The 17,751-nt window shown below is 43.7% G+C and overlaps 1 protein-coding gene across 1 annotated transcript; it reads left to right on the plus strand.

Annotated features, from left to right (window-relative positions):
• The first annotated feature begins 1,844 nt into the window (after positions 1–1,844).
• Positions 1,845–7,111, plus strand: tbx22 (T-box transcription factor 22). The gene is made up of 8 exons (XM_003970146.3): positions 1,845–2,256; positions 2,527–2,782; positions 3,626–3,727; positions 3,798–3,972; positions 4,979–5,143; positions 5,800–5,864; positions 6,079–6,161; positions 6,237–7,111. The coding sequence occupies exons 1-8, from the start codon at positions 2,130–2,132 to the stop codon at positions 6,746–6,748; spliced, it is 1,485 nt and encodes a 494-aa protein (XP_003970195.1). The 5' UTR covers positions 1,845–2,129; the 3' UTR covers positions 6,749–7,111.
• The last annotated feature ends 10,640 nt before the right edge of the window (positions 7,112–17,751 follow it).

The raw sequence follows: 17,751 nt of genomic DNA on the forward strand, positions 1-17,751 counted from the left end.
ACACACACACATGCACACATACACACATTCGTTTGTGAGCACGTGTACAGTAGAGCCAGACGCCTACCAATGACTGGTTGTGATTACTCTTCAGGCACAAGTACCCCTACCCTTCACACACACACACACACACACACACACACACACACACACACACACACACACACACACACACACACACAATATGGCAACATGAAGGTGAATGCTCCAATTTATGCCATAAATAAGTTACTTAAATGCTTCATTTCCCCTTTATCATCTACTTTTCATACTGCCTCTACCCTTCACAAATGTCTTGAAGCCATTAAGTTTGTATTTCAACGCAATTACACAGCAGTGAGTGACATTCAAACGGCCGTGGATGCGCGAATCAACATAACGCGTGCGGGCCTGGAGGCACAAAATGATCGGAAAGCCAAATTGCAGCTGCTCATCCAACTTCCGCAATCACTGAAACCTGAGGTCCATGTTAAATTGGATCTGAGTCACATATTTCCGCCAAGCGTGTGTGTTGTTCTTAATAAGAGGAAACACGTGTGCCAAACAGCCATGAATGGGACAGACGCAGTCATAGTGGATTAAGATTCATAAACCGCATCTGCACCAGCCTCATTACTCGGTCCATATCACAAAATCCCACGACCGAAGATTTAAGAGCTGAGTGACAACGTGACAACACGGAAAAAATAATGTCTCAGACTCAACATAGAGGGGGCCACCCTTTTTCGTTCTGTGACGAGGCAGCGGATGACCTGCGCGCGGAGATATGCTGTGTTATTTCTGTTCCGTCGTTTTTAGGCCAGGCCGCGCGTTTAAGATTCTTCTGTTACAATATGGGGAGAAAACAACGAGTCGGGAGAGAATAAACAAATCCAAACCTCAGTCCCGAAACAGGTTTATGATGACAGAGAGCATGTGATTCTGGTTGGTCATACTTCTCCATTTCCCGGCTGTTGTCGGAGATTTCCATCACCAACCAAACCAACCGTGCCGTAAACACAGCGCTCATTTGTTTTCTTCGTGCGGCAATTATATCATGTGATTAAAAGACATTTTAAATAGAGCCTTCTCTGAATTTTATTTGTGTAATGCGGATCTATTTCATGCCGCGCAGTAATGTAATAATCCCAAGCTGTCATTACGCTCCAGAGTTTCCCCGGTGCGCCAAACTCCATCTGATCTCCTTATTTATGAGAGCCAGACTGGCGCACACCCTCACCGGGCACAAGGAACACCCACTGGTGCCCCGGGGGAAGGGGGGGGGGGGCACAGCTTTCAGTGACGCTTTTAAAATGAATATGGCAAACTTTAACAGAGTTCCCTGTAGATACGTTACCTTCGACATGGCAAACAAACAACGACTCCCAAATCTTGCCCGGTGTGTTAAAATGGCGGAGATTTAGGAGAATTAGGATCTTTTTGAGTCATCCTTTTTTTAGTTTTAGCCTTTTTAAGCCTCTTCTCCAATGTCGGCACACAAAAAAAGCGTTAACAATCGTTTACTGCAGATTTTCGGACAGATAATAATGAATGAAAATGCTGGCAAATGCGCAAAAGCGCCTGTTCTGCTTGATGGCCAAAGGGCACGGACGTGCACACAAACAGACACACAGACGCGCGTAATTCCTTTACACATGTTAATAAAATTATCGGGTACTACAAAAAGATAGAAAAAAAAACAGGCTATTAAAATGGTGTGTTTTCCATTTTCTTAGATTTTAGATTTTGAGGTGAGGATGTCTATTATTCACATTTCTACTCCAGGCCCGTGCGCTGGAATGTCCGCTGCGCTTTTCCCTCCCTCTTCATGACGCGCAAAGGGGAAGCAGAACTCCTATAGCCATCTGAGACACACAGAGAGGAAACACTGGAATGGACCAAAGAGGAGAGGGGAAATGTTGTAGAGGATAGACGTGCCATTAATCAAGTCTTTGGGTCTGGCAGAACAGGTGGGAACAGACGGTATCAATTACGCAGCGTCACAGAGCCGCCGTGAGCGAGAAGTGTCTCCCTGCGCTGCTGCTGCTGCTGCTGCTTCGGACTTTCTGGATGAGCTCTGACACTGAAAACTTCAGCGGGACACAGTTAGCTTGCAGACGAGGCGCGGGAGGAGGTGGTCTTCGGCTAAGATGCAGGGTCTGAGCTCCCGGGCTCACGCGTTTTCGGTGGAGGCGCTGGTCGGGAAACCCTGTAAGAGGATGAAAGTAACGGACGAGTCGAGTTTAGCTGCCGGCAGCAACACGAGTGTTTTTAATGGTGAGCCAGAATGATCTTTGGGCTTTTGAGAACATCTAACAGCACTAAATGCTTTGACGTGCTTTTTGACATGGTAAACAAGACAAAATGTAGCGCATTAAGAGAACCGCAGTTGTATTTGTTCCCTGACACCATTAATCACGATTGAATATTTATTTATCTTCAGAGTTCATCATATAGAACATTGGGGGTAGATGTGCACAGAGTTTGCGCGATGGAGTAATAATTTATTAGTGATAATTCCACCACTCTGTTTATGCAAATGTATAGGCCTTAGAGATTGTCCTGTTGGTCAAATGAAGAAAGCCGCTTCTTCAGCGAAGAGGACAAAGGAATCAAACTGTGACCCGCCGAAACAGACCGACACATCGCGGGCTGATCAGCTTGATCCCGACGAGGAGGAGAACAAGCCGAAAGCGAGCGACAACCGCCCGGACAGAGAAGTCCGAGTAGAGCTGCAGGGATCCGAACTGTGGAAGAGATTCTACGAGATCGGTACCGAAATGATCATCACCAAGGCTGGGAGGTGCAGATGAAGATTTACAGATTTTATCAGCAGATTTTTACAAGGCTTTTGTTTCTTTTGTTGGAAGAACTAACAGGCCGCTAGAATAAGGAATAGGCCCACATGCACTGAAACGAAGTTTGTCTTATTGAGTGAGATTTATCTGGACAATTAAATTTAAAACACTGACTTTTCGCACTTTGTGAATCAGTTTAATAGAGCAGACCTCATCTCGCGTCCTGGGCCTCCCAGGATTTGAGATTTTCACTTTAAATAAGCCAGGAGGAAGAGGGGTCAGTGTAAAGAATATTACAACTACGTGTTCAGGTGAAAAGGTCTTAGAAATTAGCAAAATTCAAATAAATTCTGACAGCCCAAATATGTGAATTGCTTTAATGAATTGAAGTTTGTGTGTAGAAACATGTTTACAAGTTGCTGTTTACCTCTCTAAATATTTTGGAATCAGAGCAGAAACGATGTATCCTTATTAGATTAAATTTTCTAAATACATTTTAATTTCTGGGTATGTTAAATTTATTGTTTTAAAAGGCACGAAGATGTTCTTCATTTGTTTATTGTATCTACGTTTATTTTTAATTATTTTAATTACAGTTTAATCTCTCGGTAGTTCGGCTTTACTGTGCCGCTATTAATATTTAGATTCCGACAATTTAGTCATGCAAAATACTTTCTGGTTCTTCAGTGAAGATGTTCTAATGGCCTCACTGGGTACCACAGCTGTTCTCTGAATTTGGACGTTGCATACGGCAGCAAATTGTAACTGGGTTAAATATTGAAAAATACGCATTTAATTCGTTTGACTGCATTTCCCAGTTCATAACGAGCTCTCTCCCATGTCTATAGGAGGATGTTTCCGTCGGTGCGGGTCAAAGTACGCAATCTAGACCCGTGTCAGCAGTACTACATCGCGATGGACGTCATGCCCGTGGACTCTAAACGCTACAGGTGCGTTCACGTGTCTCAATTTAACCAAACAGCTTTAACCTTCAGTTCATTAATCCGTGCTCGCTCCCAGGTATGTGTACCACAGCTCGCAGTGGATGGTGGCCGGGAACACGGATCACTCCTGCATCTCTCCGAGGCTATACGTGCACCCGGACTCGCCGTGCGCGGGAGAGACGTGGATGCGTCAGGTCATCAGCTTTGACCGCGTCAAACTCACCAACAACGAGATGGACGATAAGGGACATGTAGGTAACCGATGGTCTCCCTCTCTGTTTCTGTGACCAGCTGATCACAGACATTTAAAAACACACATTTCCATAGAGGTGCCACTCCTGTAGTCAATTAATTGTCACCATGTTGAACTGTATAGTCAATATTTAAATGCTGAAGGAAGTGGAAAGCTGCTGAACTTCCTGTGAAGGCTCAGTGATGCACAGATGTGGCAGATGTGGTGATTGTGGAGGCTTTTCGCTTGATCCATGCGTTTATAAATATACCCTAGAATTTGTCATTCCGGAACACAGTGATGGAATGGAAACACGGCTGAATCACTGCAGCTGAAACTCTGTAAAACAGCACCAACAGCGTGGTCACTCATGACCTAGTGGCTTCCACAGAAAACTGTTTTTCCCTAAAATAGTGTCAAAATAAGTCCATTAAACACATATAGTGTACTGTTTTTCCACATAATATTCAAATGATCTCGGATTTAACAAACAGTGATTTCATTTTTACTGCAAAATGAAATGATTTGCGATGTTTTAATTTCCAAATACCAATTTTTTTAGATGTTAAGGTGGTGACATCTTTGTTTTTATGGCTACGTATCACAGACTTGTTCAGAGGGCGTTCTCAAATTTTCATTTATGCGCAGAGATCAGGTTTTTAGATGTTACCACCGCTTTGATCTACATACATAAGTCATTGCAACACGTAGATAACTTCATCCAGTTGAGTTTTGAAGACAAACATGAGTCATTCGTGATTGCTGCTTAATCACGATTGGTTGCATCTTTGTCCGTTTGGAAATCTTTCAGTTTTGGACAAAACAAGCAATTTGATGAGATCACTTTGAGCTTTAAGGAGTCGTGAGCAATTACGATGATAACTTTGCCCTTTTGACATTTTGTAGACCGAGTGATTCATTTGTTTGTTGTAAAACAATCTTTAGATTAATAGTTTGCAGACTCAGCGGTTTAACGGCGCTGATTTGACAGTAATATTCGAAACATCATCTCCTCATCCCTGCAGATAATCCTACAGTCCATGCATAAATACAAGCCACGTGTGCACATCATCCAGCATGACCCGCGGGTGGACTTGTCACAGATTCAGTCGCTGCCTGCCGAGGGAGTGCACAGCTTCTCCTTCCCAGAGACCGAATTCACCACAGTCACAGCCTACCAGAACCAACAGGTACAACGACATCCTGATCCTTTCAAGCACAATTTGGAAAAAACAACATTCTTACAAATCCCAGCTGGAGGGTTTGAACACATTTAAATTTCTGTTGCAAAAGTTGAAAAGATATATTTTGATACAAAGAAGCAGAAATAGCCATGACAAAGGCTGCAGGAATACTAGAATTCCACAGAAATAGATAGAAATGGAGATGGGAATCTGCTTTGCTGCATAAAAATACTCTGCCTTATTTCTATTTTTCTTATATAATTGAAACCAAAAGTCTGGTCCAGTCAACTGTTTGCATTTAAATCTCCTCAGTAGAACTCTGACATCTGCAGTTTTCGGATCTGCTGCTGAGTGTGTCTAAGGGTCATGACCCTGCTGTAAACCATCATTTCTCCAGCAACAAAGCCTTCGGTGGCACTTACCAGGTCTTTTCATGGGGCATCACTTTACAGCCAGCAAACGTATTATTACAGAAGCTTAATAACGATCTGTAACCAGACCAACTACCCAGTCCCCCGGCCCATTAAAGAACCAAATACCCTCGTCAGTAAATGTAGAAGTGTTTTCCCAAACTTTTGGCTCAGTCCAACCCGAGTTCCTTTTTAGCTCATCACATTGTCTCGTCCACTCTAATGCGGGCCTGTTTTTCTCTCCTGGGCAAGATCACAAAACTGAAGATTGACAGGAACCCGTTTGCCAAGGGCTTCAGAGATCCAGGCAGGAATAGGTACGACAAACCTCACCAACCACTGACAGAGATTTTTCTTGACCAAAGGGCTCAAAAGGGATTTAAGGTTCAACCGCTGACATGTGACACCACATAAAACCTTCAAATCAAATTCCACAATGTAGTAAAGAATCTCTCCCCTAAAAGAGTGAACATTTAAATACTTGGACTACTGGTAACAGATTCCCTGGTTTTAATGTGTGTGTTTGTGTAGAGGGGTGTTAGATGGCTTGTTGGAGTCGTATCCCTGGAGAGGTCCTCTCAGCTTGGACCTAAAACCTTTCACTGTCCTTCAAGGTATTTTCATTGCTCCTCTCATCTGGTCTCGCCTTCAGACTTTTGGAAATAAAGTTTTCTGTTCACTTCTGACAGGAGGCGCAGGTTCGGTGTCCGGCAGCATGAAGAGCATCCTACCTCTCACCTCATCTTCATCACTTCATCCGTTCTCGGCACTCTCCTGCCAGGACACCCTGGCTCTTCCTCTCTACAAGGCCTCCACCCTCCCCTCACCTGGCTCCCCACTGCCAAGCAGAGCATTCTCTCCCCCTGCGGCAGAGAGGCTGAGAAGCCTGCCACCACTGTCTCCACTGACAGACCTCCCACTCCTCTCAGCACTGCAGACCAAGAAAGCTCCTCACTGCCGAAACCCTTGTCTTCACAGCTCTGTGGGGAGCTCCCCCTGCCTGCTCCCGCTCCACGGCCCGCACGGGCCCTCTCTCCTCCCCCGCCTTTCTGACACAGTGGGCCCCTACTGTCTATACCGCTACAGCATCCCCCTGAATCCGCAACTCACAGCTATTTCCCGGCACGCTAAACTAGAGGACACCACAGACTGTCTGCTGCGCCAATCTCCATGGCACCCAACCACCAACCACTGCCTCTGACAGCTGGACTGCATTTCTAGGCACCCGCCCTTTGAGTGTAGCTCCCAGCAGCATAACAGCAAGGAGCAATAAAAACAGAACTGCGGGGACTTTAAAACAAAAAAATGTCCTGGACACTGTGTTGGATCAGCAGCACAAAGACTGAACCTGGTCACACGTCGGCCAGAAGCTCCAATGTTACGAGCAGACATGTAGACAGCAGGATATTATTTTTAATGTATTCAGCATAAACGTTATGAGTCGTAGCTGTGTTGCGAAAGATCATCAACAGTAGGACCTGAGGTATGTAATAAAAACATGAACAGGCACACAGATGGATGATAAAAGGACCAGAAGTGACCATTAAAGTATTTCTCTTTTCCTACACTCACCAGCATTCAAAATTATATTCTCTTAAGTATATACATATATATATATATATATGTATATATATATATAGAGAGAGAGAGAGAGCAAGAGAGAGATAGAGCTTAATTGCATTCACTTGAACAGTTGTGCAATCTTTTTTTCGCTCTGTTGAAACATGTTGAACTGTTGAACAAATTGCTTTGTTGAAGGAATAACAGAATTTCATCGGTACGCTCTGACTTCAGGAACAGCTGCCAGGATTCAGATGGCCGGATCCCATTCCTGTACCTAATTTCTAATTACAGGACTAATCAGAAAGGAATGGAGGGATTGGGAGGGGGGGATGTCAATACAGGCCTTTATTGGACACAGCCTATAACAAATTAGAATCAGAAACATTTGCCTCCAAAGTATGCTGAAAAAATAACAAAACCAAGAACAAAAGTTGTCATGTTAAAGTTGTTGAGTGGTCAGCACGAACTTAAACCCCAAAAAAATTCAATTTCAGAAACTTGACAAAAGTTTGCAGAAGAGTGGAAACCTCTCACCGCTGCTGGCCAGCATAATTCCATGGGTTTTTTTTTTGTGTCCGTACCAAAAGGGGGCACGCCCGTTTAGGCGCTGCCTTCAGCTCCGACTCCGACTCCAATACCCCGTCCCCCCAGCTCCAGAGCATGGAACAGCGGTTTAGGCAAAGCGAGGGAAATGGCCTGTTTCCCGATAAATGGTCATAACCAAACAGCAATTTACTTGTCATGGCCGAGCAGGGCGGCGAGCTGGTGGCTAATTCACGTTGGACATGGAAATAGCAGGAAGGAGTTAATTGAGGAGCCCGGGCTGGCGATGGCCTGTGTTCCTCTGCAGAGTCAGGTGCCCTGCTATCAGACAGCCTGGCCTTTGTCTGCGCACAGACGTCACGTGTGCTGGTGACCTGACACTTTCTGTCATTTCCATGTTTAGATATCTGGGATATTCATTTGAAACTCCGACTAATTCCAGATCTTCCAATTAGATAAATTGCTTTCATAGCAAGAGAGCTGGACTCTGCACCTGCACCTCCACCCAAAGACTCGCTTCATTGCACGATGATGGGCTGGAGTTTCTTATTATTATTATTCAGTTTCAAGACAACGAATGTGTGTTTCAAGCAGTGTTTGGAAAATTCCAGTGGAAACAGTTAAAAGACAAGAGGAGATTAAAATGCAGCCTTCTCTAGGATTTAGAGAGAATATCATGGTATGCGGTACATAAATATTGTAACCCAGGATTCTTTGTGCTTCCAAAAGCATCTTCATTTAGGATTGAAACATTTTAAAAGGTGCCTGGGGACATTTTAGCTATTTTGTCGCATGACTGCTTCTTCAAAGGTTCCACCCAGGACGCGTGCACGTGAAAAATCAGTACTTGGCAGCACATGTTGCCTCAAAACGTTTGTCTCTGTGTACTTTTTATCAATGGGTCTTTTACACATGTGCACGTTGCCCGTGCTACGTGCACTGAGGCATTTCTTCAGGGTTTGCGAAACACAGCGGCCCTGATCCCTCAAAAGAATTTCACTTTTGATTTGACAGACCACAGAACCATTTTCTCCTTTTCCAAGCTCCCTCTCAAACAAGATCTCACATTCTTTGCAATGTAACCTTTAAAAAAACTGTTGTAGTCCTTATTGCCCTGATTTTAGAAAGGAAGACCTCTTAGGATGAACCTTCCCTCACTGCATTTTGATGTTGCTCATCGTGCAATTTGTGTAAAATTCTTTTTGAATTTTTGAACATTCACCATAATAGCTTTGTAGGTTATTCAGTGGTAAATATTCCTGAGAATGTCACCTTACCAAGCCAGTTTTTCCTTCAAAAATTGGCTTCTAAAAATCCCGCCCTTTTGGGGAATGAGGAGGTTTTTGACTATGTGATCTCCTCCAAATAACTGGGTATAAGACCAAGACTGGCACAGATTTTCCCCCAGAATTCAACTACCTGAATTTGAATGAGGATAAGAGTGCATGTAAAACTATGAGACTAAAATCTGTATTGACTTCACATTTTCTCAGGCTGTTGATGATTCGCTGTCCATCCATGTTGTTAATTTCCTTGATAATCTGTCATCATAGTCCCTTTGAAGGTGGTGACTGCAATAACATGGAAACTGTGCTGACTGGTGTTTGCAATAACACTCAGAGGGACATTTTGGGGCCATTTTGGAATGACTGACAGGCTGTGAAGGGAGAGAAATCTGAGCTCCAAGTCATTTGTTTCCAATCATGTGAAATGGCCTCCTGAAACAGGAGAGAAGTTCAGCAAAGTACCGGGATGTGTAAATATACTCTACCATCATTAGATTAACACACATCCACACACACACACACACCCACACACACGTGTCAGTTATCTGTAAATAGCAAAAGCCATACACTCACTTGCAGACGTAAACACGCGTGGACGCAGTCGGCTTTGTGCCCTCCAGCGTTCACTCTGCGCGTTCCTTCTCTTGCAGAGGTTTGAACCTCGTGCTGTTTTCTCTGCAAACTCAATAAAAGATGGTTATTTATCAGGTCGGATTATGAGACGTGACTGAGCTCAGCTGTAAAGTTGAAAGTGAAACCAGCTGTGGCTGAAATTGAATTACACTGAGTGCCTGATGCGAGAAGCAAGGACAGTTTAACAGTTATGTTGCGCCCTTCCACTCCCGTATCAGACAGGCCTCCAGTCTTGCCAGTCCATTTTCCCTCCTGGATAGTGGAATTCCCGTCCTCACCATACCAGCGTCTCTTAATCTCACAGGCATCCCGGGCTGCAAGCCCTGTTGTGACCGCAGGTCTCACAGCATTCGATCACCAGAGTGCTGACAGAACACGGATCCTTTGATGATTTCCACTGCGCGCGTGTGTGTATGTAGGAACGCTGCGTTGCGGCCACGAGTGTGCTGACTTGGGTCATCAGGGGCGTTGCTCAGGCATGCAGTCCCTGAAAGGAGCAGAGGTTATGAGTGGACTAAGTAGTTTAACATGTGTCCTGGCACCTGGAATGCATGTCCATGTCCATGAAATGACCCAAACAGTCCAGGACTCATCAACTGTAAGTCCTCTTTACATTTCTGAATTTTGACTTGACACCAATCTTTAGATGGACACTTTGACCTGTTTCAGCCTTCATCTTGAAACAGGTCAGCGTCTGAGAGAAACCATCTCAAACAAATGAAATCATGATTCAGTGTTTGATTTCCAGCCCTCCAATAAACTGTGTGAAAGCCACGTTATGGTGTGTGTGGGGGGAGGGGGGGGGGGGGGGGGGGGCTGGAACCTATCACAGCTGCCGTCGATGTGTACAGCCTGGACCAGTTGACCAGGGCCAACATGTAGAGACAGACAACTGTTGACACCTGAGGCCAATTTAGAGTCACCAGTTCTCCTTTTCCCCAAAACGCCTCTCTGGACTGTGGAAGGTGGAGGGGGACGCCCAGGGTGAGGCAACAGGGACGTCCTAACATAGCCGTTAAAAATGAGGAAACTTTTAAGTGAGGGGACAATTTTCTTTAACTCAACTAACTGACGGTCTTTAAAAACAGAGACAAGAGAGAAATATTATTTTTATGAAAAAGGCTGAATCTAATAAAGATTTAGGATTGTTTTTCTTCAGTACTGCAGAAGATTCATTTTCACTAAAGGCTTTGCTTTTTATGAAATGCTATTATTTTATATTTCACCCTATAAAAGTCAGACATTTTTATTAAACCTACATCGCAGCAATATGGCAGGAAGAAAGTTTTAGGGGGAAGACACGTTTGGATGAACGTGGGGATGAGGAACAGAAGCTATCGTAGTTGTACTTGGGTTCTACAGGTGGGGGGTGGGGGTTGGGGGCAGGAGGTGTATAAATCAATCCTTTCAGAAGAAGAGATATTTATTAACCTCTGACAGCAGGACAGATTGCCTGTACTTCATTTGGGTTCCTGTATATGACAGGTTATCAGTCCTGACACAGATAAGGGGCGATAAGGTAAGAGATGGGGAGGGACTGGGGGAGAATGGTGGTGCTCCGTGGCTGATGTATGGGGTGGCAGATGAGAGAGGGTCCAGGGTGGGGAGAAAAGTGATTTAACGCTGGCCTGTAGTCTCTTCTCCTCTTATTCCAGCCTTGGTTCTTTCATGTCTCAACCCTGGGTCGACCCGCCTGCTGCCCCAGATGGTGCTGTCTGTCCAGGCTGCCCCCTACAGGATATGCCCCCACCCCACCCCACACTCACAAAACCGAAGCTCGCTTAATTGATTTCAGGGAGGAAAGTCCCCCCCTTTTTCCTGTTTCTCTCTCTCTCTCTCTCACACACACACACACACACACACACACGCGCGTGCTTGATTTGAGAACAGCTCGTGTCCCCAATGCACATAGAGATCCACGCGGCGGCTGCTGTGTGCTGTCAATGCTAATTCAATTTGAGACGCACGAGTGTGACTAACAGCAGACCTGCAGAGTGTTTTACCATATGCACCCCACACACACACACACATCAAACACACACTGCCAGCAGTCACATCCATTGGGATAATTATCCTGTAATTTCAGGGGCACAAATCCTATAAACTGACTGCCACCTTTGCCGTTAGTGTCATTATCAGGAGGCATCATGTCAACAGTTACAACAACCAAGTTCCAAGTTTGCCCCCTTGAAGAAGTCAAGTTCTACACATCAGTTCTGTCAGAACTGATCAGAAGACTGCAGCAAGATGTGTGAACGATTCTGCATTTGAACTTTCTCTCATATTATTTTCCACACAAGTTACAATTAAAAGACCAAAACAGCATCATTTAGGGCCCTATAAGAAAAGTCTGCAGCCTAGCTAAATGCTACTATATGAGACAGCACTATTTTGCACTGCTTTTGCTCTCGAGGATGGCGTGGTGGTGCGTAGTCGTCTCAAAACAAGATGGTTCCTTGTTAGATTCGAGCTCCGGTTCTTTCTGTGTGGACTTTGCACATTCCCCTGACGTCTGTGTGGGTTTTCTCTTTATCCTCCAGTTTCCTCCCACAGACCAAAAACATGCACATTAGTTTGATTAGAGACTCTAAGTCGTGATGTGAGAGAATGGTGTGTGTGGCCTGTGATGGACCGCTGACCTGTGCAGAGTGTGTTGATTTCAGTGCGTCAGGGGCCATCACAAGCTCTTGACCAGTCAGTAAATGATACACCGATGCTGGTGAGAACAAGCCGCAGCGTGAACTTTGTTGTCGACACAAACCATTGCCTCCTTTTCGCCTCACAGCAGCACCGGGCTTTCAAAACTGAAACAACCCATTTGGCATTTCAGCACAAAGATGCACAACCGCACCGAGACAGAACCACAGGTCTGAGAAACCACGCTTTCACATGCACACACCCACGCGCGAAGCTAACGGACTGAAGCCAGTCTTGTGCACATTTAAAATTTCCAATTAAAGGAAGTTTTAGGCTTACAGTTATTATGCAGACTAGTCATAAAACTGAGGTTATGAGTTCACCTAATATTCGTAATTAATGGCCCATCTCGCTGTGTAATTAATTTCTGAGCTTAAATGATCATTGATACATGAATCCGGCCATAACTAACTAGCCGCAATGCTAAACTGCCAAACAAGGATGACTGTGTTTGTGTGTGTGTGTGTGTGCGCGCGCGCGCGCATGACAATAAAACTGATTAAAAGCAGCATTAACACATCTGACAGGAAGCGGCGGTCAAACAGTAAGTGGAACCTGCGCAGCACTTTGGGCTGGAACAATTAGACACACATGTATCAACAGAAGATGGAAACTGGGGGAAGCCCTGGGCAGCAGCGATTGGTCACACGTGCGCATTGACATCTGAGTAGAACCAATCAGCTCGGCTTCCTGCGGCTGACCTGACCCCTCGTGCGCAGTAACGGAATATTTCACTTTTTAAGGCCTGAAGGCAGAGAAAGGAGATGATGGGGTGTTTAAAAGAATACTCACCTACTATCTCCCATCCTTAGGTGGACAGTGGAGGATCTGGTTTTATCTGGTAAAATTTGCTAGGATTTGTTGTTGTTTTTTTTGGTTTTTTTGTACAGACCTGATCAGATCTCAGCTCAGATCTGTTAATCTAATCTGACCGGCATATTTGAGCAGGTTGTAATCCACAGTTTATATGAGCTGTGTAGCCTATGGGAGCTGAGAACATACAAACAAATATGGTTGAAGTGCCTTTATAGCGGACACACGGGGGACATTTTGTAGAGCTCCATTGCTCATATTGTTAAAACTCGTACTGTAACACACAGACTGGGTGCCTGGGTAAAAAAAACACATGTTTTTCATCAGAAATGCGCTGTTTTTGTTACACACTCGTTGTTCCAGTGCGTGATATCAGTTTACCAAATACCTGCTCTTTTCAATTTTAAACGGCGGGTGTAACCCCTGACCCACACACGGCTTTCTGCAATCTATAATGTTTAATGATGACGTGGTAAATGTCAACAGAAATAGCTCCCAACTTTGTAATGTACATGAATGCACCAAATACTTCTTTGGTTCAAAATGAAATACAAAGTGACATTAAATCCAAGTTTTCCTCCTGAATTCACGAGTAACCTGCCAGGTTCACATCCTTCATGTGAATTGTGTCTCCGTTTCTGTGGTCAAATCAGTTCTCTCATCACAGAAGCAGACAGATGAGCAACAGAAGTGAATCAGCCTGACAGGAGGGGTTTTTGATGGCAGCATCGACACCCCTGCAGAAACATACAAACATTGAACCAAGCATACAGAAACCTTCCTAAACTCTTCTGGAGGTCTGGCTTGAGAATAAATGAGAGTCACAAAACAGCCTTGAGTGACTATCTGCTCTGTGACCTTCTTTAGAAATGACCAGTGATGTTAAAAATAAAGGACAAGTGAAACCTAATAGATCTGTGCCCCCGAGACCATCGGGACATGAAATTTTAATGTCAGTTGATAGAAGAAATGACTGACAGCTGTTGAATCAGTGGGGTCAGAATGCTTTTTTGGAGACCTGAGGACTTGATGAAGTAGTGTGAGCAGCATTTGTGAGTTAACTGAGCGCTGATGATGATTGAGAGGGACACAAAAGGCTAAGAGGTCGCTGAGAACGGCTCTCATCAGGGCTGCAGGTGTGTGTGCACTTGAACGGCACCTGTAATGGCTGCCAGCTGAGCTTCTCCTCCCCCCTGAAATGTGGCGAATTCTGTGTATGGAAGCATGTAATGATGGCCTGGCATGCGAGCGGCAAAAGGCCGTTTCCTCTACAGGTGACACCTTTGACCTCTCATCTGTTCCCTGTTGTTGAGACAGAGGAGGAGTGTGATGGAAAAAGAAGGGTTGTGGAAGGTATGTGGCCACGAATGTACGTCCAACATTGTGGAGACAAACGAGACAAGTAGAGCCAGGCATGGGTGTGTTAGGAGTTAAACCAATAGACAACAGTTAATGTTCTGAATAAAGAAGATGATGTTCAGATTAATAGGAGAATTGGGGCTGTGACCTTTGACCTCAAGACCACCTCAGCTACTTTGAGGTTTACCCATATAGAAATGGTGTTTTTGAGAGGAAAATAAAAAAGCTAATGAACTTTAAAGATGCCCATCCCCACCTTATTCAAATTACTCTGAAGTCCCCAGTCTGAACTATTTGGGTGATCTAACAGGAAACTGCTTAGTTTTAAACTGTTTTAAACCTTTAACGCAAAACTAAAGAGATGACAGAGCTGGAGCCTTTAAATTTGAAAGTCCACGACTGGGAAGGAATCCTGTCTGATTGTGTCATTTTAAAGAGGGAAGCAGATTTAATTCCGGATAAAGTTAGAACCTGGGACTGTGACATTCAGGAAGAGGTCAGTGTGATCAGTTCCTGTCACAGGAGAAGCCCAACCTGATTCTGTCTGCTTGCTCTCCTGATTTTCTTGCCTTTCCCATCATTTTCCACATCATGATGACACCTTTCCTTGCTGCTTACGGCCTCTGGGAAAACTCATTATAGCAACAACAAAGCGCAGGATTCAATCAGAGGAAGTTCTGCTCCGAGCCTGGAGTTTGCTGTCAAACTGTTCACAAGAAACTGCTGAAAAAGTGAAAGGCGTCGCGTCTGCGTCACACTGTAATAATGTTCCAGAGCTCTTCCATTCTTTTTGGTACAACAGTTGATTACCTTGAGCGCAGGGATCAACAATGGAAAACTGAACCAGGCTGTTTTCTTTTAGGACGGCTCTGTTTAAACGTTTTATTGTGAAAATGTGTCAGTGGAAGAACCCACAGCGTTGCTAACCGCAGCCTCTTTTCCAAACAATCATCGCGGCGCGTTCTCGGGCGTGCAGGAGACGAGTATTTCAGTACGGTGTCAGTTTTCCCATTTCTGATTCATGTGTCCCAGTAAGGGAGCCAAAAACACACAGCGTGCCAGTTCTGTTTTAGAGAATTTAAAGCATCATGCAAAACCAGTCTGATGTGATATCTGTTTTCTTGATGTCATCTGAGGGAAGCTCTGGATGTGGAGCTTAATTTAAAATGTTGCAGACTGTGATTAGTTAACAGTTACTTGTGGTTCTGAAAAAGACTTATTGAGCTACCAAAATGTCTGTTTTTGCTCAAGAAGGTCCTTTAAATGTAATGCCCACTCAAGCTATTCCTCATCATTTGCACCAAAGCTCAAAGCTCCTTGATCACCTAATTGTGGGAAGGACTCGCAGAGATCTATAAAAAGAGCTGTCATGGTTAACAGAGACGTGCTAATTGTGCATCATTAATAGAAAATCACTTGTGTCTAAAATTGAAATGGCCACAATGAATATAGAACTGGATTATTTTAAAACACAAATCACCTCCAATCAATGATCTTGAAAAAAGTTTTTTTATATACGTTGTTGCCCCGTCCTTTAATCATTTTAGTATTTCTACTTGAGTGCTGGACTCATTCTTATGCGATAAGTAAATTTATTAAAAATACAATCAATCAAATTAACACAATACATCCTCCAAAGGAAGATGGAAGCTCAAGTCAATAAGTCTGTTTTTTTTTTTGTTTTTTTTTATGGTGGTGATGTCAGTTTGGTGCTAAATAAATATATTTTAAAAAAACATAATTAAATCTCTTTTAAAGTGTAAAAATAAAAGAGTGAAGGATTTGAGGTGTCATAACCCCAGACTACCACTAGGTGTCACATTTAGCTTTCAGTCCAGACAACAGTTCCTCTCTTCATGTCACCTCTTGAACGTCTCTGCTGGTTCGTAGGGCCGGCCTGACTAAACCTGCCAGAAACATCATACCAATAGTAAGACACACAGAAATTATATGTGTGTGTGTGTATATATATATATATGTGTGTGTGTGTGTGTGTGTGTGTGTGTGTGTGTGTGTGTGCGCGCGCGTGTGTGTGTGTGTGTGTAAAGGTCAATTGAGCAGTGCCATATCCCGGCTCTACTCTGTGAAATAATCAATGACGGTTAAACCAAAAACAACGCCCATGGTACACTGTGTGAGAGACGTATTAAAGGTGCAAAGATTGAGCAGCATCTAATGATTTTATATAATGGCTGCTTTTTGTTTTCCATCTCTGCTCGCCCTTCCCAGACCTTAACTGACAGAAACTAGAAGGAACCTTCTTTGGACCTTTTACCCTTTACAAGCAAGTTGTTTTACAGGGATCAAGACAGACACAAAAAGTAGATTTACTTTGTCAGTGAATGCAGGAGGTAATTCTGGGATGTCAACCAACAAGGTAAGAAGTGAGTGGCTGAGTAAACTGGATGGCTGTTCCTCTGAAGTGACAATTGCTTGACCCGCGTGCTGGGGGTCAGGATGCTGACGCAAACTGCGATGTCCCCAGCTGGGACCTTTGTTGATGGTGCACCATTACAACTGTTAATTTGTCAGAATTTACACGACTGAAGATTGACCTTGTGATGGACTATAGTTTTAAAGATAGGAAACAAAATCCAAAAGTGTTATGTTTTGTACTGGAGATTATTATACTAAATTCATAGTGGTACAATAATGTGTCTTTAAAAGTTATTTAAATGTTTTCCTGTGTCAATATTTGATTAATCATAGATCTTATCACCAAATGCAAAAAGCATTCCTGAGAAAATCTCTTTTAAAACTTTTCTTTTAAAACCTTTTGCACTTAAATTCTTTAAAACTTGTCATTAATTGGTGTTCCAATCTGCCATGAAAAAGATCAAGGCTCACCAATGGTAAATAAATATCAGAAATTATCCTCAACGGGGTACCAGTCAAATGTACGAGTACTTCCTCAATGACAACTAGTATAGTAGTAGTATAAACTACACTCAATGCAACTGTAGTAGTAAGATGTGTCTGGAAACTTCAGTTACCATTTGATCAGTATTTCGGTATAACTTACGTCATTAAGACAAGACAGAAAAGACAGAAAGGCACTTTATCAACAGACAAATCACTAAAAAAAAAGCAGCTTCACCTGGTTCATACCAACAGCAGCCTGTACTCTGGAAGCTGCAGCATCTACACATGGCCTCATTATCAAAAAATTAATGGATCGCTTTGGACAAATAGAATGTTCTGCAAGGATCCATGATGCCTACATGGGTGGCCTGCAAAACAAAAGACATATACATTAGTTTTCTACAACAAACATAGCTGAACATATCTATTTATGTATTCCAGCTGCACC

The sequence above is a fragment of the Takifugu rubripes genome, chromosome 14, assembly GCF_901000725.2.
Source record: "Takifugu rubripes chromosome 14, fTakRub1.2, whole genome shotgun sequence".
In the NCBI taxonomy this organism is placed as follows: Eukaryota; Metazoa; Chordata; class Actinopteri; order Tetraodontiformes; family Tetraodontidae; genus Takifugu; species Takifugu rubripes.

Coding starts and splice junctions, on each gene's coding strand:
- tbx22 (XM_003970146.3), top strand. CDS start 2,130: ATGCAGGGTCTGAGCTCCCGGGCTCACGCGTTTTCGGTGGAGGCGCTG. Junction 5,144..5,799: donor CAGCCTACCAGAACCAACAG/GTACAACGACAT, acceptor CTCCTGGGCAAG/ATCACAAAACTGAAGATTGA. Junction 5,865..6,078: donor AGAGATCCAGGCAGGAATAG/GTACGACAAACC, acceptor GTGTTTGTGTAG/AGGGGTGTTAGATGGCTTGT.